This window comes from Lotus japonicus, chromosome 1 (genome assembly GCF_012489685.1).
Source record: "Lotus japonicus ecotype B-129 chromosome 1, LjGifu_v1.2".
NCBI lineage: Eukaryota > Viridiplantae > Streptophyta > Magnoliopsida > Fabales > Fabaceae > Lotus > Lotus japonicus.
The window spans coordinates 84,961,399-84,986,457 of NC_080041.1; the positions used below are offsets into that span (position 1 = coordinate 84,961,399).

Consider the following 25,059-nt stretch of genomic DNA (forward strand, 5'->3'; position numbering starts at 1 on the left):
CTTTAATACGAAAATGGTTATTGGAGGAGCAATAGATGAGGTGAAGTGTAGGTTGTTACCATCAACATTCAAGGGGATGGCGATGCAATGGTTCATCCGTCAACCGCCCTTCTCTATCGACAATTTTATTGATTTGTCCACAAAGTTCTTAACTCAATTCTCCGCCAATAAAACTACCAAGGCAACCATGTTTGATCTTATCAGCATACATCAACAGCCAGGGGAGAAGCTCAAGAACTACATGGCGCGATTTAGTAAAATGGCGGTTCAATTGGAGGAAGACAATCCGGATGTTTGCCTAGCGTCTTTCAAAAATGGCCTTCGGGCAGGAGATCTGAATCGAGACCTAACAAGGCGACCGGCGAAGGATATGATGGATCTTCGTGCTCGTGTTTAGGAATTCATATTGATTGAACAAGATGATCAGAAGAAACAAGAAAGAGAGGAAGGGCGCAAGCAGTCTCAATCTGGCGGTGTTTCACAAGAGAAACCCAAGGCGGGGAAGGAAACCAGGGTAGCGCAAACCCCCCGTGTACCAAGACCGGGACCATATCAAAACTCCAAACCCAGATTTCAGAATACATGGCACAGAAATTCTCAAGGTCCCACGGCAGCCACAACCGGTCAGCATGGTGTTCCGCCAACTCCAGCGCCACTCACTAAGTTGAATGCACCCTTGAGTGCCATTTTAAGGGCAGTTGGGCAGACAAACGTTGTACAGTATCCGCCACCACCACGGCGGCCGCCAGCTAATGTGGATACCAATAGGTGGTGTGAGTACCATAAAGCGTTGGGACATACGACAGATAATTGTTGGAACTTAAGGCGGGAAATTGATCGTTTGATTAAGGCTGGTCATTTGGCAAACTTCGTTAAAGACACAGCAACGCCAGAGGTCGCTAGGATCACCCAAGGGGACAAAGGCAAAGGCAAGGAGATAGTTGAAGAATTGGGCGATCCTGTTGGGGAATGTTCATCTATTGCAGGAGGATTTGGCGGGGGTGCAATTTCAAGTAAGGCTAGAAAACGCTATGTGGCGGCAATACACTCAGTACATGAGGCAAGCGAAAGCGAGTGTGGGGTGAATCACTCCCCTATCATATTTACCCCTCAAGACTTTGCGCATGTGATTCCCCATGACAACGATCCAATTGTGGTAACAATCAGGGTTAACAATTATGTGACGAAGAAAGTGTTTTTAGACCAGGAGTCTTCGGCGGATTTCATTTATGGAGATGCCTTTGATCGCCTGGGTCTAAAAGAATCAGACTTGAGGCCGTATAAAGGAACCTTGGTAGGATTTACAGGGGACCGTGTCACTGTACGGGGATATGTGGAAATACCAACTGCCTTTGGCGAAGGAGAGTTTGTAAAGAAATTTCAAGTGAAGTACTTGGTCTTGGCGTGCAGAGCCAATTACAATGTACTCCTGGGGCGAGACACCCTCAACAAGCTATGTGCGGTCATTTCAACTGCTCATTTGACTGTTAAATATCCAGCCTGCAATGGAAAGGTTGGGGTATTACATGTGGACCAAAACGCAGCAAGAGAATGTTATTTAAAAAGTGTGGCGCTCTATGGGCGTAAGGCCGCCAAAGAAAGTCACAGAATCACAGAAATCTTTCCACAAGAAGGATTTAGTTTGGATCCAAGAGACGATGCTGATGATTTCCGCCCACAACCTTTGGAGGAAACCAAGCAAGTACAAATCAAGGATAAATTTTTAAAAATTGGCAGCAGTTTAACAAAGGAGCAAGAAGAAAGATTGATCACCCTGCTGGGTGACAATTTGGATCTCTTTGCGTGGACCATCAATGACGTACCAGGGATTGACACCAACGTGATCACTCACAAACTGGCCATACGACCAGGGGCGACCCCAATCATCCAACCAAGGCGAAGAATGAGTGAAGAAAAGAACAAAGCTGTACAATTAGAAACTGAGAAACTGATCAAGGCTAGCTTCATCCGTGAGGTGCAGTATCCAACATGGCTCGCCAATGTTGTGATGGTCAAAAAAGCCAATGGGAAATGGCGGATGTGCACAGATTACACAAGCTTGAACAAAGTGTGCCCCAAAGATTCGTATCCACTTCCCAATGTTGATAAGCTTGTGGATGGAGCTTCCGGGAATGAACTTTTAAGTCTCATGGATGCTTACTCGGGCTACAATCAAATCATGATGCATCCCTCGGACGAGGAAAGTACAGCATTTATGACCAATCAAGCGAATTATTGTTACAAGACAATGTCTTTTGGTTTGAAGAATGCAGGAGCTACGTACCAACGGCTCATGGATAAAATCTTTTCAAAATAAGTGGGCAGGAATATGGAGGTGTATGTGGACGACATGATCGTAAAGTCCGCCAGGGCTAGTGATCATGGCGGCGATCTTAAGGAAGCGTTTGCTCAATTAAGAACATATCAAATGAAGTTGAATCCTGAGAAGTGTTCTTTTGGGATCCAGGGAGGAAAGTTCTTGGGATTCATGTTGACATCGAGAGGAATAGAAGTGAATCCTGATAAGGGTAGGGCGATCTTGGAGATGAAAAGCCCAACAAGTGTCAAAGAAGTTCAACGTTTGACAGGCCGAATGGCCGCCTTGTCACGTTTCTTGCCAATGGCGGGTGACAAAGCGGCCCCATTCTTCACATGCTTAAAAAAGAATTCAAAGTTTCAGTGGACAGAGGAATGCGAACAAGCTTTTACCAAATTAAAAGAGTCATTGGCCACATTACCAATACTTTCCAAGCCAACACCAGGCGTTCCATTAGTGCTCTATCTAGCAGTTACTGACAAGGCGGTGAGTACAGTGTTGCTCCAGGAAGAGGGAAAAAAGCAGAAAGTTATATATTTCGTGAGCCATACTTTACAGGGGCAGAGTTGCGGTACCAAAAAATTGAAAAGGCTGCATTGGCGATTCTGAAAACTGCGAGGCGCCTCAGGCCTTATTTCCAAAGTTTCCAAGTCAAAGTTAAAACTGATGTCCCCTTAAGACAAGTACTTCAGAAGCCTGATTTATCAGGGCGATTGGTTAGCTGGTCAGTGGAATTGTCAGAATATGATATACAATATGAGCCTAGGGGCCAAGTCACAGTTCAAAGTTTGATCGACTTCGTGGCGGAATTAACACCCACGGAAGGCGAGAAGACTCGAGGAGAATGAGTCCTATCTGTGGATGGATCCTCTAATAACACTGGAAGTGGGGCTGGGATAACAATTGAAAGTCCAGACAAAATGATCATTGAACAGTCTCTAAAGTTCGAGTTCAAGGCGAGCAACAATCAATCTGAGTATGAGGCTTTGATCGCCGGCTTAAGGCTAGCCATTGAGCTGGGGGTCCAAAAGTTATTTATCAAGGGAGATTCGCAGTTAGTGGTTAAACAGGTGAAAGACGAGTACCAAGTAAAGGATCCGCAACTTTCCAAATACTTGGAAGTGGTGCGCAGATTGATGATGGAGGTCAAAGAAATTAAGATAGAACATGTCCCGAGGGGACAAAATGAGAGGGCAGATGTGTTAGCGAAATTGGCAAGCACAGGGAGATTGGGCAATTACCAAACAGTCATTCAGGAAACCCTGCCTCGCCCGAGCATTGATTTGGTAGAAATAAAGTTGAAAGCAGTCAAGTCAGTAAGTGAGGGCGAGCCTTCTTGGATGGAGTCAATCAAGATCTTCCTAGAAAACCCTCCAAAGGATGACGATGTGAACACAAGAGCAAAACGAAGGGAAGCCAGCTTTTACACAGTGGTGGATGGTGAGTTGTATCGGCGGGGAATTATGTCCCATATGCTCAAATGCGTTGACACCAAGGACGCCCATGGAATAATGGCGGAAGTCCATGAAGGTGTCTGTTCAAGCCATATAGGCGGGAAATCCTTGGCGGTAAAAATTGTGAGAGCTGGATTTTATTGGCCGACAATGAAGAAGGACTGTCTGGAGTATGTTAAGAAATGTGAAAAATGCCAAGTCTTCTCTGACTTACACAAGGCTCCGCCAGAAGAATTAACAACCATGATGGCGCCTTGGCCATTTGCTATGTGGGGGACTGACATTTTGGGACCATTCCCAGTAGCGAAGGCACAAATGAAGTATATCATCGTGGCGGTTGATTACTTCACTAAATGGGTAGAAGCCGAGGCAGTGGCAACTATCACGGCCGCCAAGGTCAGGAGTTTCTTGTGGCGAAGGATTGTTTGTAGATTTGGGGTCCCCATGGCATTAGTAATGGATAATGGAACACAATTCACAAGTAGTGTTACCCGGGAATTTTGTACAGAAATGGGAATCGAGATGCGATTTGCCTCTGTAGAACATCCACAAACCAATGGGCAGGCTGAATCGGCTAACAAGGTTATCCTGAAAGGTTTAAAGAAGAAACTGGATGAGGCAAAAGGGCTTTGGGCGGAGGAACTACCAGGCGTTCTTTGGGCATACAACACCACTGAACAGTCAAGCACAAAGGAAACCCCGTATCGTTTAACTTATGGGACTGACGCCATGCTCCCAGTGGAAATTGAAAACCAAAATTGGCGAGTGGCTCGGTTTAATGAGAATGACAACGGGGAAAATTTAATAGCAAATCTAATCATGCTGCCCGAGGAACAACGTGAGGCTCACATAAGGAATGAGGCGGGAAAAGTGAAGGTTGCAAGAAAATTCTCAACGAAAGTAGTGCCAAGAAAAATGAGGGTAGGAGACTTAGTGCTCCGAAAAAATACAATACCCGATAAACACAACAAACTTTCACCCAACTGGGGCGGGCCTTACAGGATTATAGGCGATGTTGGAGGAGGAGCTTATAAGTTGGAACAACTAAATGGTCAAAAGGTTCCACGAACATGGAACGCCTCTCATCTAAAGCAGTATTTTAGTTAATAGAAACAACCAAAGGTGAATGAAGCCGCACTCTTTTTTCCTTTCTTTGGAGAGGTTTTTAATGAGGCGGCATGTAAAAAGAATGGAGACAATTGTTCTCATGTATGAAAGAGAAATGAAGATTATTTCAACAGAAGTTACTTTTTAATTTTTTAATTTATATTACGAGTTTATGCAAAGTAAATCGTATCAAGGTATATAATACCGCGAATAAACCTTTCGGAATAAGAAAGTATCGCCATCCAATATTGCAAGCCTTGGCAATTCTAGTGGCCACTAGAAACCAAGCCTCGTCGAAAAATCGACTAAGGTATATAGACCTAAGTAACAACAAAAGTTGGTAACAACTCAAGATAACAACGACTGAACTTAAAGTGGTCTTCATTAAAGGTAAGAAAAAGGGGCGACGCCCGTACATGATTGAGAATGATGATAAACAAAAGGGCAAGGCCCAAAGAAAAAATTGACTTAAACAAAATAAAAACAAATTACAAATTCAAGCTACATTATCATTGTTGGCGTCGTTTCCCTGGCTTGCTCCAATTTGACGGTCTTCCTTCTCTTGATCCTCATCCTTGTTCCGCTCATTCCTATCCCCGCCATCACTTTCTTCTTCTTCAGACTCACTTTCATCATTGAATTGAGGAAGGAGGTCGAGGCTAATGTCGTCATCACCAACCACTTGACCATCCTTGATCTCCTTCAGCCACCCAATGCGGGAAAGATCAAAGCCCGGCTCAACCACACTAATCTGCTCTTTGGCCGCCAAAAAGCCTTGAGCAAACTGAAGAGAAGCACGCCCTAAGATGGAAGCATTCAGGCGTTCGTACTTCTTTTCCAGTTTTTGGCACTTGGCTTGAACAGCAGTGTGCTTATCATTGATGGCTTCTTTTAGAGACTTGGTCTTCTGAAGAAGCAGGTCAGAAGCCGCCAGATCAGCAGTTAACTTAGTGCACTTTTCCTCAGCAGATGTCAGCTTCTTATTGGCGGTCTCAGCATCAGCCTTAGCTCGCTCATAGGCGGTTTTATAATCGGCTGCCTTCTTCTCGAGACGATTCTTGGCTGAAATCACTTCTTTCACGCACTGGGCCATTCATCACCGTGATGGCAGCGGAAAGTGCATGAAATATGGCCAAGGAAGCAATGTTGGGGGGACCTTGACCGGAAATGTCTTTGTGGACCCGATTGTCAAAAGTACGGGTCATGAAGTCCAACCCGTTGAAGTGAGGATCATTTAAACTCAGCAAGGGGGGAGGAGCCTCGCCACCAATGGCTGAGCTAGTGCCAGCTTGGCTAAATGGAGTTGGCGGGCGGTTAATCAGCAAGCTTGAATCCTGGTGAGGTGGCGGGACAGCGTCGTGTCCCTTCTTTTTCTCTGCAGGCTGCCTTTTGGAAGCCTCGCCAGCTGATTGATGAGAAGGTTTACCACCAGCAGCGCCTGAGGTTCTTTGGCGTTTGGGGTCCCTGACGGTATCAGAGCCCGAGGCATCTTCATTCTTTTTCTTCTGTTCATTATCGGCGGCCCTTTTCTTGGCCGCCGCAGCAGACTGGGCGAGGTAATCCTTCAGCTTCAAGGGGTTAGTGTCAACCTTGCCTTTTCCCATCGTAGCTACATGGAAAGTATTAGTTAGATAAAGCACATGCACAAAAAGAAAGGCAAATTATGTGCAAGATTATAGACTTACTAAAAAATTGATTTAAAGTGCCGGATTTCGACGCCTCAATCAAGTCATGACCAGAGATTACTGGTAGTGTGCGAAGGTAATCGGCGATGCCTTGCTCAGATTCATCCAAGGCGTCATATGAAACGGATATTTTCCGGCGAGGGTTTTTTGTCCAGTAAAAAGGGAAGAGGGGATTATTGTCAGAATCTCGGAACAAGTTCTTTATCTCGGGCGATTCCATAACTTAGAAATATTTTTCCTGCCATACTTTGTAATGGCTTTTAAGGGCGGTGAACCGGCTCATGTTCTTACGGGCCAAAAGGGGAACCCATTTCACCGAAGTCGGTTTAGTGGTGACGGACTTATAAAAAAGGAAAAACAAGGGGTAGGTCGGAGTGAAACTCAAATGTTCACAAAGAATTTCAAAGCAGCGGATAAAACCCCAGGCGTTGGGTTGGAGTTGGCAAGGCGCCACATTTAGAAAAGAAAGAATGTGACATATAAAAGGCGAGAATGGAAGCTTGATATTCAAGTCTAAGAAGAAATAACCATAAACAAAAAAGAAATCAGGCGATCCATCGGCTGGCTCTTTGCGCAAAAGAACGCAATCATCCTCGCCACATGGAAGAACATTCAACTGAAGGTCTTCATTATTGGAGGTGGCGGGGTTTATTTTCGTGAACCCTTGGGCAGATATTCGAAGCGAATTAATGCTCCCAACGCTGCTCCAGATAGAACGCCAGAGACACTTATCTTCAACTAAATGTGCGTTTGAGCGCCATTCAGGTGAAGACAACTCTCCATTAGAGGAGAGAATTGAGTCTACGGAGCCGGCGGGACCGGAATCCTCGTGAGTGGAAGGCGAGGATTGAATTTCGATAACGGTGGGGGCAGAAACTTCCCCCTCCGTAGAAGGGGAAGTGAGTTCTAAAGAGGAAATGCTAAAATTTTTTGTCGACATACTGGGTAATTTCATAAAAATAAAAAAGAAGATGAACAGGTCCAAACACAAAAAAAAGAAGAAGACACAGTGTCAAGAAAAGAGAAAGGGGAAGGACTCACCGGAGGAAGAAGCGGAGGATTGAGTAAAGAGAACGTCGGCGATGGGGGAGCACCGCGCAATGACGACGGCCGGAGTGAGCAAGGTTCACCGGAGAACAAAGAAGAGAGGGAAAGCTGCGATGAAAAGTTTTCGGAACGAAGGTTTCCAGAAAAGTGAAAAGTGAAAGGTAAAAAGGGTATTTATAGAAGAAAAAGGAAGAGAGAGAATGAGTGGGAAAGATTGTGAAAGGTCGTGGGATCGTGGGATTTGAAATTTGAAAAGGTATGAAACGAAAAGACATAACTCCTCGAGACGCACAACTGCATTTATGGCAAATGATAACAAAATCCCGGAAAAGAAGGATACGTGCGTCAGTTGAAAAGACGTGATTGACAGGTGTGATAACGGCGATGTATCGACAAAGATAAAAAATGGCGACATATAAAGGAACATGAAAAGGGCGAGAATTCATAGGCAAGAATGCGACGATAGGCCCATGACTACAAAGAATGGCGATATACTGTAAGGACGTCTCGGCTCAAGGAACCTAAGTCTCATGTCACCTACACAAATGAAAGAACGGCGACACAATTATCAGAAGAACGAGGTAAATGATAAAGGCAGGCGACGAAGCAACGTATAAAGACATTTCGACTCAACTTACTTAAGCCTCATGTCTTGGGGGCATGTGGACTGGGCGGGACATAAGTATCCCTTATTCCCGCCCAAATCGAGCATTTAGATGAACGAAAGCAGCCTTGGCGGGGTTTGTGGAACAACGTCGAAGCCCGCCCTTCTTTTGGATGGGTCCACGCGCCAGCTGGAAGATTCCTTTAGTTTTGTCTTATATGTATAGAGGCTTGGGCCCTGGTTGTCAGGCCCAAGTACAGAGAAAGTCCACGTTATGATCATTCCCTCTATAAAAGGAGAGGTCAACCCCTTGTAAAAAGTACCTTTTGAACATTTAATGAGAATATTCCTTTTGTGATATTTTTAGTACTCTGCTAGGGTTTACTTTCTGTCAGTTTCCGACGTCAGATCTCCCTAGTACAGAACAGAACACTGATGTTACCCCTTTTGTTTGAAAACATGGAAGATCAGCTATAAGCCTATAACAAGCTTTCTCTAGTCATCTATCTTTGGATGAGTGTGAATGTGGTCATGGTTTTAATTTTGGGTGTTTTGCAGTTTTTGCCGACAATTTGAAGACTGGGAACCTCTCTTTTTCTGGTTGACATTACTCTTAAGAGATCAAATTTAAGTATCTATCACTGGTTTCTTCTGTAAAACCCTGCTCATTTAGATAAACAACATACAAGCAAAGAAGCAAAACAATAATTGGGTCATGAGTTAGATTTTCTATGAAAGATGAGCTGCTTTGTTTATCATGGAAGAGCCAGGCATCTTTACTGTTGCAGCAGTTGCACAGTTTTGAAGATCAACCAAGGAGAACGATCTCCAGCCAGAAAAATTCTGGTGGATCACAGGAGAGGATAGTCCTGAACTCCCACTCGATACATTACTTCTTGGATATAGCGGTGGAAGAGGCGGCGGCGGCGACACTGGATTAGAATTTGATTCCTCACTGGTACAACTACTGCTACTGTCATCATAGTTGATGGCAAATGCAAGAGCTAAAGCGCTTCGGCTTGCACTCATTGTCCTCTTAAAAATTCCACCACTCAAAGGGAAGCTTCTATTCTTTTCCCATACATGATTTACAGCCATCAAATTTCTACGCCTCCTGGTGTAAGCATCATCTGGTTTTCCAATGTCTTTCACGGATGAGGAAGAAGAAACAGTCTCCACCAGACTCGTGAAGGACTTGGACTTGCCATCATAGAATTTTGAGATGCCCCTCCTGTCAAATAACACAACTTGAGTCTCAAACAACATAACTCCATCTATTACACTTTTTTAAGACACAAACTTCATTCTACACTCATTTTATCTGTGGTTTTCGAACGAGTTTCCAAAAGTTTTTCTATATGGAAATGAATTTTACCAAAATTATACAACACTTTGAAAGAAGGTATATACCTGATGGGAAGAACTTGTTGGAGGGAATCCATCATGTCCAGAGGTCCATTACATTTATAAGAACTTTGAGCCTCGTTCTTCATGTCGCCGGACTCTGTCTCCGACGACAGGTCGCTGTTCTTTCCGATCGACGATGATGAGCACTGCTCTTCTTCATCCTTAAACAACGCCGTTGCTTCTGTTATACTCATCTTATCCACCACGATTCAGACCAAAGACTGGTCAGAGAGAAAGAGAGAAAGAAATTTGGATGAAGCAGCTAAGAGAGATAGATAGCAACACACATCCACAAAAAGCACATTGTGATGTACCTTTATCTGTTTCGTTATTTATAATTTGGTTATGGAATTCCTAATTTCTAATTGCTGAATAATTCTTATTGTTATAAATTAAGGATAAAGTGCTTTCATAAAAAAAAAAAAGATAAAGTGTGAAACAAGATAATATGGCATTCTCTGTTTTTCACTTTTATTAAATTAATAATGGAGGATCAGAAGGCCTAGGCCTGCCTTATCCATATCTGCTCCATCTTAAGAATTTTATTTATATCATTTTTCTTATTAAATATGAGTTAAGTAGTTATCAATCAAGTTGATCGGCACAATGGTTCAGATATACCCGCGTGAGATTAATACGTGTACTAATAGACTTGTTTATTTAAGTTTTTGTTGTAAGCTTAATCTTCAAATTTAGTCCTTGCTCCTGAATGAGTTGAGTCTGATGCTTGTCTTGGATTAGTGTTATTGTGTTGGTCGTGTTTAATTTGTTGCTTCCTTGTTTTTAATTTTTCATCTATTAAAAAAAATGATTAGTCGGCACAATGACTCAGCATTTCATCCATTAAATAAGTGTTCAATAGTTTTATTATCAACTTTTAATAAATGGAAAATACTCATTAATTAATTCTCCCGCTTAGTGTATTGAGAATTAGCGATAGAAAATATGAAATATAATGTCTTGTCAAGAAAAAGTAAATAGTGCTTTGTAAGAACCTAGTACACTTGCCTCAAATAGTCAAAACCATCCCTTCCCCTATTACATAATGGTGTCTACATTCACTCTTCAAGAACATTGCATTTCGCAATTAAAAATGTTGTTGAAATCTTGAAGTTACAGGTCATGTTTGGCTTGTTTATGGTGTTCGAATTATACCTATCATCATTCATTTCATCATTTAATTTCTTTAAGTCAGAAATTATTTTACAGCTTAAGCTTAATTAGGAAGCAACTACTACATGGAGAACATAGCCTTGAACATTGAAGTAGAAAATGAAGATTGATCAAAGAACTTATGTCTAGCTAGCAGTTAAAAAAATTAGATTAAACTTGAAGAAAAAATATCTAAAGAGTAAAATATCACGTAATTAGGAGAAAATGACCTAAATTATTCATTAAAATATTTTGGGCTTCTTCCATACTACTGAATCACAGAAGTTGATGTTGGTATCTTTATTTATTTTGAAAATTATCAGCCATTTTAAATTTTCTTATTCCAATATTTATTGATTCTCCCATGTGCACCATATTTAGAGGTGCAATTTTACACCACTTGTTTTAACATGTTATAGTAGGTCAACATTTTTTTAAATATCATTAAAAATTTATTATATATTTAATTTAAAAAAATAAAAAATTATTGACCTGTTATAATAAATTAAAATAAATGGTGTAAAATTACACCAATCTAAAAATAGTACACATTAAGATCACCCTATTTATTATTTATTGTTTCTTTTAGTCTACCTATATTGGTTTTGGCTTCGATGTGACACTTGAAAAGTGAATCACCGTGATACATGTTAAATTCACCATTAGATATATTATTTTAAATTTAACGGTTAAGATTAAAGATGTAAAATTACTGAAATATCCTTATCCCCAAACCCTCACTTCACTGAATCCACCGATCAATTTTTTCTATTGCGGCCGCACGACCCTCAAACTCGTCGCCGAGGTCGAAACGCGTCGCCGTTTTGGCCTTTGAGGCTGCCGTCGTGATGTCGAAGAGCCTCCACCTCTGGTAGTCCCTCTCCTACGCTGTGTCCCTATGTAGAACGGCGCGGTGGCGGCAGCGGCGGTGGGAGCTTTAACAGATCTGTTCAGATCTAAAAGAAAAGCTTCAAGCTTTCCATCGAATCCTTGGTCTGCAACTCCCTCCCAACCATTACAGCACCATTTCTGCAACACCATTGCATCTCCCTGTCTGATCGATACTTGCTCACCGCCATGCTTGCTCCCGGCCATGGAAAGGTTGGTCCTTTATGGAGGAAACTCGATGGATCTTTGTGGGTTCGGATTTTGATTGATCTCCGACACTGCATCTCCCTCTCTTTCTGTTTCTGTCTTGATAGTGCTCCGGTAACCTTCCAATTACGTTTTGGGTTTTGTAGGCTTCTCCCACCGAAGCCATTACCATGGTTTTCTCTTCAAAGTTTTGTTAGGAAATTGAATTTTATACTTGTGAGGGTGAAGAGGTTGCAACTATGGATTTTTATCTGAGGAGCTATGTGGGTGAGGACAGACCAGATATTTGATTTTGAAGGAGCTATGCCTATGCGTGGGTGAAGAACAATGCCACAGAAGAGGTGGAGAATATGAGCATATTATTGTCCAAAAATTAAATATGTTAAGGGCATTACTGTCATTACAATAAAAATTTCCAAGTGTATCACCGTGAGTCAGTTTTTAACTGACCCACGGAAGACATCGTCACCTATATTGTAATTTGTAAGTTGTAAGTTTTTTTTTTGTCTTCTAGTACCTTAGTACCTTAAAAAATGTTATGAGGAAAGCCCCAAATATTTTTACTTTTCCCAAAAACACTTTTAACAAATTTCTTAGTTGATATTAATATGTTATTCATATTAAATAATTACAATAATAAATTCTTAGATCAATACTTCCTCCGTTCATATTTATCTGTCCAGGAAGAGAATGTTCACACAAATTAAGGAAAGCAATTAATTATGTTGATTTTTATAAAAGTATTATTTGTTTTCCTATATCACCCTTTAAAATGTATTTTATCTTTTTTCATTTATTGTTTATGTAAGAGTATTTCTTGGAAAAACATCAATTAATGCTCTCTTGAAACTCTAAGTAGACAGATATATAGGGACAAGTTTTTTTTCTTCAAAGTTGACAGTTAATAAGGAACGGGGGGCCGGAGTACTTGTTTGCACTTTGCATGTCATAATCATTGAATGAAACGACCCTCCTTTTTTCTAAGATGCTGTAAAAAGTAGGGGTGCACATGGGTTGGGTTGGATGAATTTTGGTCAAAATAAAATCCGAACCGATCAAAATTGTCTGGGTTGGGTTGGGTTGGATTTCACAAATTTCTTTTTCGGATCCGATCCGAACCAACCCGACGAAGTTTGGATTGGGTTGGATGGATTAATTGGGTCACTATATTAAAATAATAATATATCTGAAATATTAAAAAATCTTGCAAAAATTATTATAAATTCAGAAAAAGTTATAAAAAATATGAAATATGTTATAATACTAAATAGCATAAAAAGACACAAAAATTCATATCAAATAGCATGAAATAATACCACATAAATGAGATATAGCCAAATATCATGAAAACATAAAACTTCATTACCAAATGACATAAAACAATCTAACATAAATAGTACCTAAAATGTGAAAAACAACACTAAATGTCATGGCTGGACAATTAGAACATAGATGTCTCCAACATGTCAAATAACTATATATAAACATGTAACAAATAACTACGAACAAATATTCTAAGTTCAAATATGACAAATAACTACAAATGAAATACTTAAGTTTCAAAGTTTCAAAAAGTCATCACTTCGACACTAACACTCAAAGTATGAGTAAAATTATAAAAAAAATTATTATTATATGTATGGATTCTGGGTTGGGATGGATGAATTTGAACTGAATTCGAAATCCGATCCGAACTTGGTTGAGTCGTTGTAAAATCCATCCGATTAACCCGATTACCCGATCCAACCCGCATTTTTTCTGTTGGATCGGATTGGGTTGGATGAGTTCATTGGATCTACCCGACCCAGTTCACCCCTAGGAAAAAGAACATAATGGGGATGAAAAGTTTGATAAGATTATTTATTGTTTGCTTTGTTGACATCTAATACTTGATTTATACAATGGGACAAAGAAAATAAAAAAGTCATAATGAATATTAAAAGATGTATTACACCTGCTTAGATGTGTATTTTATCATGATTTGATAATTCTAATTGTAAAGTATTTTTTATGGAATAAGATATGAGGAGGAGTGCATGAATCGGTGAGCATAGGATAAGAGATCGAGTAGGAGAGAAAGTTTGGGAAGATGCATCTTTACATGACAAGAATAATAGGAATTAGGGATGGAATATTCCGAATATGTAGGTGGGGTGGACCACTATTGACATTAATGTAATGAAATTGACTTGAATGTTTCTTGTGATCCTGGCCACGTTCATATCTTGACAACCTAGTCTTTCATAACACTCACGCGACACGTTGAAGAATATGGACGGTTTATTTTTATAGTAAAGTTTCAATTATTAATATTACTAATTAATTTAAGGTATATCCCTAGCATATATTTTATGACATAAAGTTTTTAGGATTTAGGGCGAGCTGTTTCTAATCACTATTTAGATAGAATTACATCTTTTATATGGTACAAATTGAACCGCTTGTCATTATATTTGTGAATGAGGAGTACATTGAATCAAGACTATTTTATGAATCTCATGCATGTACATGACACTTTGTGTAAGAGAAAAATAACAGCATATATATTCATCGTAATTAATAAGAACCTTAAGTTAAGGTGACGTGTATAGGATAGGATGATGAAATTGAAGGGTAAGGGTTATCTAAAAGGGAGTATGTATGTGACTAAGTGGGACCGAATTGGAGATTAAAGTTCCAACGCTCGCATTCCCATCCCATAAACATGAGGGAAATGTCTTTGTCTGAGGAGTCTAGTTGTTGCTCCCTAGCTACTCTTCCCATCTTTATAGTCATCATTCTTGTCTCATCCACACCACACATTAATATACTGCTTCCCCTAACAATTACCAATACTTTAACACATGCGCGCCTCCTAAAACGACATCATCGTTCACTAGGATAGAAATTATCCACCTGATCAGTCATTATTTATAATTCTAGCTAGGTTGAAAGAGGATGTGGAAGAGGCACTGTTCCAAATGCACCCAACTAAAGTACCGGGGTGTGATGGTTTGCCTGCTTTGTTTTACCAAAAGTTTTGGCATATTATCGGCGACGATGTTTCACATTTCTGCCTGCAGGTCCTTCATGGAGACATCTCATAAAGTATTATCAATAAAACTCTTCTTGTTTTAATACCTAAGGTAAAGAAACCTATGCATGCAAATCAATTTAGGCCCATAAGTCTATGTAATGTGATTTTTAAAATTATTACTAAGACCTTGGCGAATAGGCTAAAAATAATTTTGCCTGATCTTATTTGTGAGTCTCAAACTGCCTTTGTTCCTGGTCGTCTGATCACGGATAATGCCTTGGTGGCGTTTGAGTGTTTTCACTATATGAAGAAAAAGATAAGTGGCTGTAATGGCGTAATGGCTTTAAAATTAGATATGTCAAAAGCGTACAATAGAGTGGAATGACCTTTTTTGGCGAGTGTATTACAGCAGATGGGGTTCCCTGCTTCATGGGTGAGCCTCATCATGACTTGTGTGTCCACTGTGGACTTTTCTATTATGTTAAATGGTGCACCTCAGGAACCTTTTCAACCTCATCGAGGTCTTCGACAAGGGGATCCCCTATCTCCTTATCTTTTTATTCTTTGTGGTGAGGTGTTTTCTGCACTGATCAATAAGGCTGTATTAGCGTCCTCCCTTCATGGTATAAAAATTGCTAGAACTGCCCCTGTAATTTCCCATTTGTTGTTTGCAGATGACAGTGTCATTTTTGCCCGAGCCACGGTACAGGAGGCTCTGTCCATTAAGGCAATTCTTGCCAGTTACGAACAAGCTTCGGGTCAAGTCATTAACCTTGATAAATCGAAGCTCTCTTGTAGCCGAAATGTGCCAGATGATTGTTTTCATGAGCTTAGACAGCTGTTGACTGTAAAGGCGGAATGGAGAGCTATGACAAATACCTAGGGCTTCCTACCATCATTGGTAAGTCGAAGACTCAGATTTTTAATTTTGTCAAGGAGCGTGTTTGGAAGAAGCTTAAGGGATGGAAAGAGAGGTCACTCTCTAGAGCAGGGAGAGAGGTGCTTGTAAAAGCGGTGGCACATGCGATTCCGTCCTATGTCATGTCTTGTTTTTTACTCCCTGATGGGTTATGTAATCAGATTGAGGGAATGATTAGCCGGTTCTATTGGGGCGGGGATGTAACGAGACGTGGTATGCATTGTCTTAGTTGGAAGGATTTGTGCAAGGCCAAGGATAATGGCAGACTTGGGTTCAGAGATTTTAAAATGTTTAATTCTGCTTTAGTAGCCAAAAATTGGTGGCGTATCAAATCCAATCCTGAATCACTTATGGGGAAGGTTTATAGAGCGGTTTATTTCCCGCGAGGCACGATCCGTGGGGCTAAACGTGGCTATCGCCCGAGTTATGCTTGGTCTAGTATTATGCGATCTGGTGAGATCTTTGCAACTGGGGGTATGTGGAATATTGGTAATGGTAAAAGTGTTAAGGCTTGGTCAGACAAGTGGGTTCCAGGGACGGATACACTAGTGTATAGTGTGGGGCTTGCTCAACATTTTGGAGTCTCTCTTGTGTCTGACCTTATGCTGCCGGGCTTGCTGGCATGGAATAGGGAGCTTATCAATTTTATTTGTTGTCCGCCGACGGCGCGAGCGATTATGGCAATTCCTTTGCCTCTTGTCCCTCATGATGATGTTCTGTATTGGCCTTTCTCTTCAGATGGTCATTACTCGACCAAGTTAGGTTACCAATTCCTACGCCACGGCGCTGAAGCTGTTGTTGCGTCTTCTTCCCAGGTTCCCTCTCTTCCGCGTGCGGATTGGAGGAAGCTTTGGAAAGCTGATGCGCTCCTTCCGGTGAGAGCCTACCTTCATGCGCGCGGTTTGGTCACGGACCCGACGTGCCCGCGTTGTTTGGTAGCTATGGAGACGGTCCAACATGCGTTGCTCTTTTGCCCGATGGTGCAGCCAATTTGGTTTGCCAGCTCTCTTGGTTTCCGCCTAGCTCATGAGTGCCGAGTGCACGAGTTTGTTTCTGATTTTATGCAGGTTGCAGACATGTCCAGCCTTGGAGCTTTTCTCACCTTGCTGTATGCGATTTGGATGGCCAGAAATGAGCTATGTTTCAAGGAGAAGGCTTCAACGTTGGAGCAGATTTTGACCCATGCAGCTTCACTCACACCGCTGCCACCTTTGGAGGGTCCTATGGTTCCGCAAGTTCACCGTCCCAACACTTGGTCCCGTCCACATCCGGGCACGTTCAAGATCAATTTTGATGCGGCGATGGCTCCTACCGGTGACGCAGGTTTCGGTCTTGTTGCTAGGAATTCTCGTGGTGAAGTGTTGGCAGCAGCGTGCTCCTCGCATGGTCCAGCAGCATCTTCTTTGTTAGCGGAGGGGCTCTCTTTCCGTTGGGCGCTCGGTTTGGCTATGGATCTTGGTTTCCGGCGCGTCGTGTTCGAGACCGACTGTCTCCTTCTTTATGAGGCGTGGAAGCGCCGGGGTGGTTGCTCTATTTTAGACTCTTTGATATTAGATTGTCGTCGTTTGTCTTCTGGTTTTGATGCTTTTGATTTCAGTTTTATTCGCCGTACTGGCAATAGTGTCGCTGATGCTTTAGCTAAGCGTTCTTTTACTTTGGGTGTTTGGGTTTGGATTGAGGAGATCCCTCAAGACTTTTATGGCTTAGTCCAATCTGATGTAATGGCCTCTGAGCCCTCTGTTTCTTCGTAATTGAATGAATCATTTTCAAAAAAAAAAAAAGTTACTTCCTCAAAAAATTTATCTCCCTCCCTCTCTCGATACCGCATTTCTTCAAGATTTTGGAAAAATATAAAGCTAATCAGTGAGTTTTCATCTCTTGAATTTTCTCTTCGATAGATGTAAGTCTGTGATTTTACCTTCAATTTCATATTCCTTACCAGTAGTTTCTAGCTTGATCTTCTCTCTATCTATTGGTGTTGCTTGCTATGTGCCTATCTCATGTTCGATGAAATGCCTCTTAGAAATGTCATGTGGTTCATGAATTTGACGGCTAAATTTGATGTAGCTTTGTCCATCACTTATTAATTTAAAATATTTTCAATAGTTAAAAATATACACATATATTTTTGCACTAAACTAAAGCTAAAATATGAAGGTGGGAAAACGCTAGGATCATGATCCATCTGTTATTATTTGCTCATCAGTGTGACAGTAAGTTACAACCTAATTAACCACATCATATGTGCTAAATAAACACACCATCTTGCTAAACACGGAAGAGTTTTACATATTGATCCATACACACATGTAATCTATGTTTACTAATTTTGAAACATTAATTGGATTGGAGTTAGCATGAAAATTATCAACTCATAGCTGCAAGCTTTGCTAGAGCTCCAGCTGCAAGAGAATTGACATACGTGCAGGACTCAGTGTTGGGGGAATCCCATCTCTTATCATTGAACTTATCGGAGATGTCAGGTCCACCCACAATGGCTCCGGTGAGCTCATGCGGGTTCGGTGCATCTTTTGAAAACCACTTCGCAAAGCTCATCGGACAACTGAACTCATCGTTCTCCGACAACTTTGGCACCGATGCACCTCTATGGTGAGCTTGCGTTGGTGGGTTCTTCCCAAATCCAACCATGTACGATCTCCCTTCAGGGTTCTTCCCTAGTATGTAATCCATCTGTCACAATTTAACGACAACATCAATCACCAAGTTCATAAGTTAAAAGAGTTTCTTTGCAAATTAATTTTAACACATAAAGAGCATATTATAAACATGTTCGTGAGTAACCTGTTTCTTTGCAAAATTGAGGAGATGGGACGAGCTAAACTGTTTGCCTCCACAAGTGACTTTCTGATTGTGGTTGGCAAGCAAATCACCATAAACAGTTAACAAGAAAGCTGTGCCGGTGGCGTATTGTGTGTTGGCTCCATCTCTCAAATGAATGAAGCCACCTGCAAATTTAAAAACATATGCATGTAACAGATTAATTACTACTTCACCTTATAAAGATGACAACACACAAAGAGGAAATTAAAAGAGAGCATTTACCAGGAGACAATTTAATTCCATAGTAGGGACTCTCAGGAAGCACTGAACATATGAAACTTTCACCATGGTTTTTGAAGGTTTCCAAATCCTTTTGACCTTCAAAATATAACTGCCAAACACATATATATATATATAGGTTTAGCTAAGGAGCCAAAATTAAAAAAGAAGGAACAATATTGCATATATGAAGTAGCTAGAGTCTTGGAGCAATGGCAAGGTTCCTATCATGTGATTTTGCGGTCACAGTTTTGAGCCATGGAATTAGCCTCTTGCAAAAAAGCAAGGTAAGACTGCTCACACTAGATCCTCAAAGTGGATCCGGACCCTCATTGGACCTCACGCATAGTAGGAACTTTACCGCACTAGGTTTTTCCTTTATATGATGTAGCTAGGAAGAGTAATAATGATGGAAGATTAATTACCTTAGTAAGAAGGATTTGAGCTCCTGCATATTTAAGGTCCCAACTGAATTCTGCAACACTAGCACTTATGGATTCTTCTTGTATATACTTCATGTACATAGGCTTCCTTGTAGCATAGTATAACCATGTTGCTGCCCACATCAGTTCATCCTGCACCCCACAGATTAAATTAACACCGTTAAATCCCAACGACATTCACTCTCGTAAGAATCAATTCGAACACTCAAAAGCTTTTCTCCAAAATTAATTTTAACTTTAGAATCAATTGTTCCAAAACTAAGTACATTTGAGAGGTAAAGAAAGTGACAAGAGCTGTAATTACATTGTAACCGGAATAGGAGCAGTAAAAGGGACACTCTCCATCATAGGTTCCTTTATGCGATTTTGCCAGGTGGAAAAGCTTCATGCCATCAAATGGGAGAAAATTAAGTAAGCTATCACATGATTTCCATGAACGAATGTACACAAGATGTTTGATGAAAGTAAAAGGTACCAGTTTAGCTTTGTTGAGGAGACGGCGAGCATATATACGATCGACAGACCTAAAAACAATGGAAGAAGCCGCCATTGCCGCAGAAGTTTCAGCTGCAATCTCAGTGCCGGGAGTCTCACTATCAATCTGCAATACTGTTCTCTTTGTCTTCATAATTTCTGGTGGTGCCCAACAATTGTGATCCTCTACAGGGTCCCCTACCTATATATACAACATGATTTCAATATTTTTTCAAATTAGCTTATATCATAAGCATTTATTGTTATAAACGCTTAATTAAGTTATTTACTCAAACTCACTTACCTGCACGTATAATCTTTTCTTTCGAGAAGCACATTTCAGAAAATAATCCGTACCCCATTTAATGGCATCGCGGACATTTCCCAATTCATTTGCAGCTTCAAATTCTGACTTGTAAAAAATGGCACCCCATGCAAGGGTGGTGACAGTAAAAGCCATGGGAAGCCCATACTTGACATTATCCCCTGCATCATAGTATCCTCCAACGAGGTCCACCTACATATATATATATAAATAAATATCATACATGAGCCCCAGTTGTTCATTTCATTGCAATTTTGTTTAAAGAAAATATTATTTTTTTGCTCACATTGGCGAGTTTTCCATCATCAAGTGCTGAATCTCCTCTCCAAGGAACCCTGTTATTGGAAGGGAGTTTCCCTGATCTTTGTGCCTCAAGGTAGATAAGGGATTTGGTAAGAGCCTCCTTATAATTTAAATCACCATTAACAAGCATCATGTTTCCTTCAAACAAAGTAAGCCATGCTACAATGATGGCCCAATATACTTTTTTAGTATCCATGAAAAACCAAAAGCAATTGTGTAAATTAAAAGAGGGGGGATTGAGATATTGATCGATGTTTGAGTTTGTAAGAGGTAGCTAAGAATTGGAGATTTTATACAGAAAATGCAAAGAATTATGGTTATGTTGATGGTTAGAGGTTGTTTTTATTGTCTTTACAAGGAACCAAGAAGTAGTAACAAATGCTTTGATTTCGGTATTTGGTTTTCTTGTTTTGTGTTGATGATGGCGGGAAAAAGAGAGGGGGTTGGGTTCAGAAGGTGGAAGAATATAGGGATGGTTGTGAGGGAAAGAGGGCTTAAAACTTTTGTTTTGCATTGTGATTTTCCAACCTCCATTTAGAACATTTAGAACCCAATTTACCCAATGCTATTCTTAACATGTGGTCATAAGATGGTTTGTTCATTGTTAATTACCTAATAATTAACAATGTGAAGAGGAAACCGAAGATGAAATTTGCTAATGAGAATGCACCACATTTTCTCCCTCTCTTGTTTTAATTCACCTTGTAACAACAAAACAAAAATCTATCTTTGTTTGTTTATAAGGTGAACAGTTCTTAGATCAACTAATAATTTTTATAGAATTATTTGTCATTTGATTCATGTTTACTTTGTCACCTAAATTTGGCCAAATAAAGCTTGGGTTACAAATGACAATGTTCTTTAAGGTTACACTTGACAATGTAACTAGTTAATAAAATTAAGGAACATATTAAACATTAAGAAAAGCAAAGAAGAAATAGTTATCACCCACTACACTTATAATAACTATCGAGGTATACAATTAATTTTACCACATCGGTGTTTCTTACAACTTTCATCCATAAGCCATAACATAAATATTATTGTAAAATTGAATCGTACGTTTTGCCTCATGTCATTCCCTCTTGAGTACCTCAGTTTCTAAGGTTAGGGTGCATTAGGAATAAATATCCCATTTTAAAAATAAATATTATTTTTTTAAATATGAATTATAAGTTAAGATCAATTGAGTGTTTACTTGTATTGTGGGCTAAAATTTTGGGATTAAATATGAAAAGAAGGATACTATCAAATCAAGATTAATTGAGAGTTTTAATTTAGGATTTAAAATTTGAAATGATTTATTTGTTCATTATTTTTTACTATTCTTATAATTAAGATATAAGTTATTATGATTGAAATTGTTAAATCATTGTCAATTTCTTTATATTAAAGTTAAGATTGTTAATGGGTCAAGTCTTCCTTTGCAATTTGTTTATGGGAGTCAAAATTTTGGCATGTGTAACTGTTAAGCTAAAATTATGAATACTACGATTTTCGACATCATGGTGCAAAGGTGCGTTCTCGACAGAAAGGGTTATGGCGAAACCGGCAACTCAGCACATGGTGTCCCTCAAAGTCAAGTTAGTGAGAGCTATATCTCGACAAACTCAGCAGATGAAGGATTCTCGATCATCTTAACAGAAGAGGCAGTTACCGAGCAACGAGCAACTACAAGCACGTGCATATACCCACGATGCCACGAATAGCAACGGTTACCCACGACTCAGGACCACCCACGTGGCAATAGAGTCACGTGCGCGAAGACCACCGGCTAAACGTGGGGTAAGGCGCCAAAATTCAAAACCCACGAAGCCATCATGCATTCAAGAAAAACCGCCAAGAACGTGGGAAGAAAGAACACTATAAATAGAGGAAGCAGCAGCAAAAGAAGGGGTTCCCAACTCAAACTCTGAAAATTCACCAAAAAGCTCCAAATGTCCGCATCAATGAGACTCAAGGAGCAAAACGTGATGATGGAGGAGTATGTTGCAGAACCAGCACTTTAGTTTTCTTGTATTTAGCTTGTTAATTCTCAGTTCCTTTATGCATTTTCCTGTCGAGATCCTCACCTCTTGTAGCTTTTGTTTTATTTCGATGTATGTGATTTCTTTGTAATTAACCTGTGCTTAATGAAATTCAGTTCTGTTTGAACCAACTCGTTTGTGTCGAAAAAGCACTTACACACACACAACACTTTGGCAAAGCGTTTTCTCAAAAGGGCCCTGAATCTAAACTTCCTTTAGTCGAACTAAGAGGATATTTGTTTACCAAAAACCCATGTAAACAAATTGGCACGCCCAGTGGGACCGTTTTTGTGAAAACTAAGTTTTACAGAAGCGTTTTGTGTGTTTAGTTTATTGCATGCTATTTGGGATTTGTTACTTGCCTTGATTGTGATTTATATGCACCTGAGAAGTGGTAAGACTATAAGTATGGCAAGCAATCGAGGAAGAACCTCCCCCCAAGGGTCCAACGTGGGCAATCAGGGTAGCCCCGGGGGGAATAGTGGTAATAACAATGAAGAAGTGTCTACTGGGATGGGACCTGACATCACTATGCCAACCCAGAATGTGGCAGTCTCTACAATGGCAGAAATGCCTGTATCTACATCAGTGCAGGCACAAATTGTTCCAACTATTACGAGAGGAGATATGCCTTATGGTATGCCCATGTCTATAATGCAAGGCATACAGGGCACATATTCGACATTCCCCGAGAATGTCCCTCCTTTTAGCATACCCCCCTTTGGGGCAAATGGAACAATGTTGAACTTAGGGAGTCAAGTTAGCCCTCCTGGCACTATCCCTGGGTCTAGTTCACAGATTTATTTGTCTACAGGTATGAACACTGGTTCACTTCAAGCCATTAGGCAGCAAGTCGACGATAGTAACCATGAAATGGTTAACATGTTGTCTCGTCAGATAGGTGAGATAATTAACCCCGTGCTCCAAAATAATAATTCCAATAATCAGCATTTGGCACGTTAGATGGATCGTTTGGCGACAGCCCTGGGGGCACCAGTCGAAATTCAACCAGCACCAGGGATTAACCAAATCCCATTGCCTAACCCTGCCCCTGTGCGCTATCAGGTGCCACAACACCAAGACATGGGGGCAAACCCTTTATTTAGGGGAAACGAGGCAGTACAGCCACCGTTGCAAAATGTGTATATGGTGAACAGGGAAGAACATGCTGATGGTGTGTTAGAAAGAATTCGACACCAGAATGCTGGGGGGCAACAAAATGTTGCTGTCGTAGTGGAACAATTGTTGAATCAACATGGCTTCAACGTGGGTTTTGCGAATAGACCCCATTTTGTGTCGGCCTTTACAGAGGAGGTTCTCGAATCCGAGCTTCCTCGAGGCTGGAAGGTCCCCAAATTCACTAAGTTCTCCGGGGATTCAGGAGAGTCTACTGTAGAGCACATAGCCAGGTACCAAATCGAAGCAGGGGACTTAGCCATCAATGAAAATTTAAAAATGAAGTACTTCCCGAGTTCTCTAACTAAGAATGCATTTACCTGGTTCACCACCCTCGCTCCTAGGTCAGTCCATACATGGGCCCAATTGGAAAGGATTTTCCATGAGCAGTTCTTTAGGGGAGAGTGCAAGGTGAGTTTGAAAGATTTGGCTAGTGTTAAAAGAAAGCCAGCTGAGTCAATTGATGATTACCTAAACAGGTTTAGGATGCTTAAATCTCGATGTTTCACCCATGTCCCTGAACACGAGCTAGTTGTCTTAGCCGCTGGTGGTCTAGAGTATTCCATTAGAAAGAAAATCGATACTCAGTACATTCGAGATATGTCTTTACTCGCAGACAGAGTGAGGCACATCGAATTGCTAAAGGCCGAAAAGTCTGAAGAAAGGGCCAAGACTACTAAGTGGCCAAAGAAGGAGAAGGTAGCGTACATAGATGCGGATCCAGTATGTCAAAGTCCATGTGTCTATCGAGAAGTCCCTGCAGACGTCGACTTAAATGATGTCAATCTGGCTGAACTTCAGCCAGGTGATCCTTATGTTTGTAAAGCATTGAAACCACGCGAAAACAAACTTGGGGAGGAAAACCCCAAAAACACAATTCCTGCTGTGAAAACTTACACGTTTGATGTGACCAAATGTGATGCAATTTATGATATACTTGTATCTGATGGTTTGCTTGTAGTTCCTAAAGACCAAAAACTTCCTTCTCCTGAGCAAAGGAAAGGGAAGAAATATTGCAAATATCACAACTTTTTTTGTCATTGGACCTCACAGTGTGTCCGTTTCAGGGATCTTGTGCAGGGGGCATTGGATTCGGGAAGGCTCAAGTATGACGAAAAAGCCAAAAGCCAAATGAAGATTGACTCTGATCCACTGCAGGTAGCTGAAGCCAACTATGTGGAACCTTTCTACATTGGCATGGTCGACATTTCTGAGAAGCTAAATCTGGGCCTGACACTCGAGGAGGCAAAGGAGGAAAACATGGCTGTCGAAGAACAAGAGGTCACGAAAGAAGTAAGCCTAGAGGAGGTTTACCCCAAGGCAGGAGAAACTCTTGTTGAGTTCTTGTCACGAAGCAAAGATGGCGAGAAAGAAGTCATGCTTTGTCCTCGATGTAGTGCCGTTTTCGACAAGTCAGCAGCTAAAGCCTATCAAGATTTTGAGATGAA

General features: G+C 40.8%; 3 protein-coding genes across 3 annotated transcripts; all 3 read right to left on the reverse strand.

The window, feature by feature from the left end:
* Positions 1 to 5,296: 5,296 nt before the first annotated feature.
* Positions 5,297 to 8,638, reverse strand: LOC130725314 (uncharacterized). The gene is made up of 3 exons (XM_057576558.1): positions 8,249 to 8,638; positions 6,564 to 8,147; positions 5,297 to 6,487 (listed from the first exon to the last, which is right to left on the reverse strand). Exons 2-3 carry the CDS (start codon positions 6,781 to 6,783, stop codon positions 5,904 to 5,906), a joined length of 804 nt encoding a protein of 267 aa, XP_057432541.1. The 5' UTR covers positions 6,784 to 8,147; positions 8,249 to 8,638; the 3' UTR covers positions 5,297 to 5,903.
* A 221-nt stretch (positions 8,639 to 8,859) lies between these two features.
* On the reverse strand, positions 8,860 to 9,945 carry LOC130725324 (protein OXIDATIVE STRESS 3 LIKE 1). The gene is made up of 2 exons (XM_057576567.1): positions 9,625 to 9,945; positions 8,860 to 9,445 (listed from the first exon to the last, which is right to left on the reverse strand). Exons 1-2 carry the CDS (start codon positions 9,813 to 9,815, stop codon positions 8,944 to 8,946), a joined length of 693 nt encoding a protein of 230 aa, XP_057432550.1. The 5' UTR covers positions 9,816 to 9,945; the 3' UTR covers positions 8,860 to 8,943.
* An 8,021-nt stretch (positions 9,946 to 17,966) lies between these two features.
* Positions 17,967 to 20,920, reverse strand: LOC130725340 (endoglucanase 16). The gene is made up of 8 exons (XM_057576581.1): positions 20,392 to 20,920; positions 20,085 to 20,297; positions 19,782 to 19,982; positions 19,611 to 19,688; positions 19,289 to 19,438; positions 18,867 to 18,975; positions 18,606 to 18,769; positions 17,967 to 18,494 (listed from the first exon to the last, which is right to left on the reverse strand). The coding sequence occupies exons 1-8, from the start codon at positions 20,602 to 20,604 to the stop codon at positions 18,171 to 18,173; spliced, it is 1,452 nt and encodes a 483-aa protein (XP_057432564.1). The 5' UTR covers positions 20,605 to 20,920; the 3' UTR covers positions 17,967 to 18,170.
* Between the last annotated feature and the right edge of the window lie 4,139 nt (positions 20,921 to 25,059).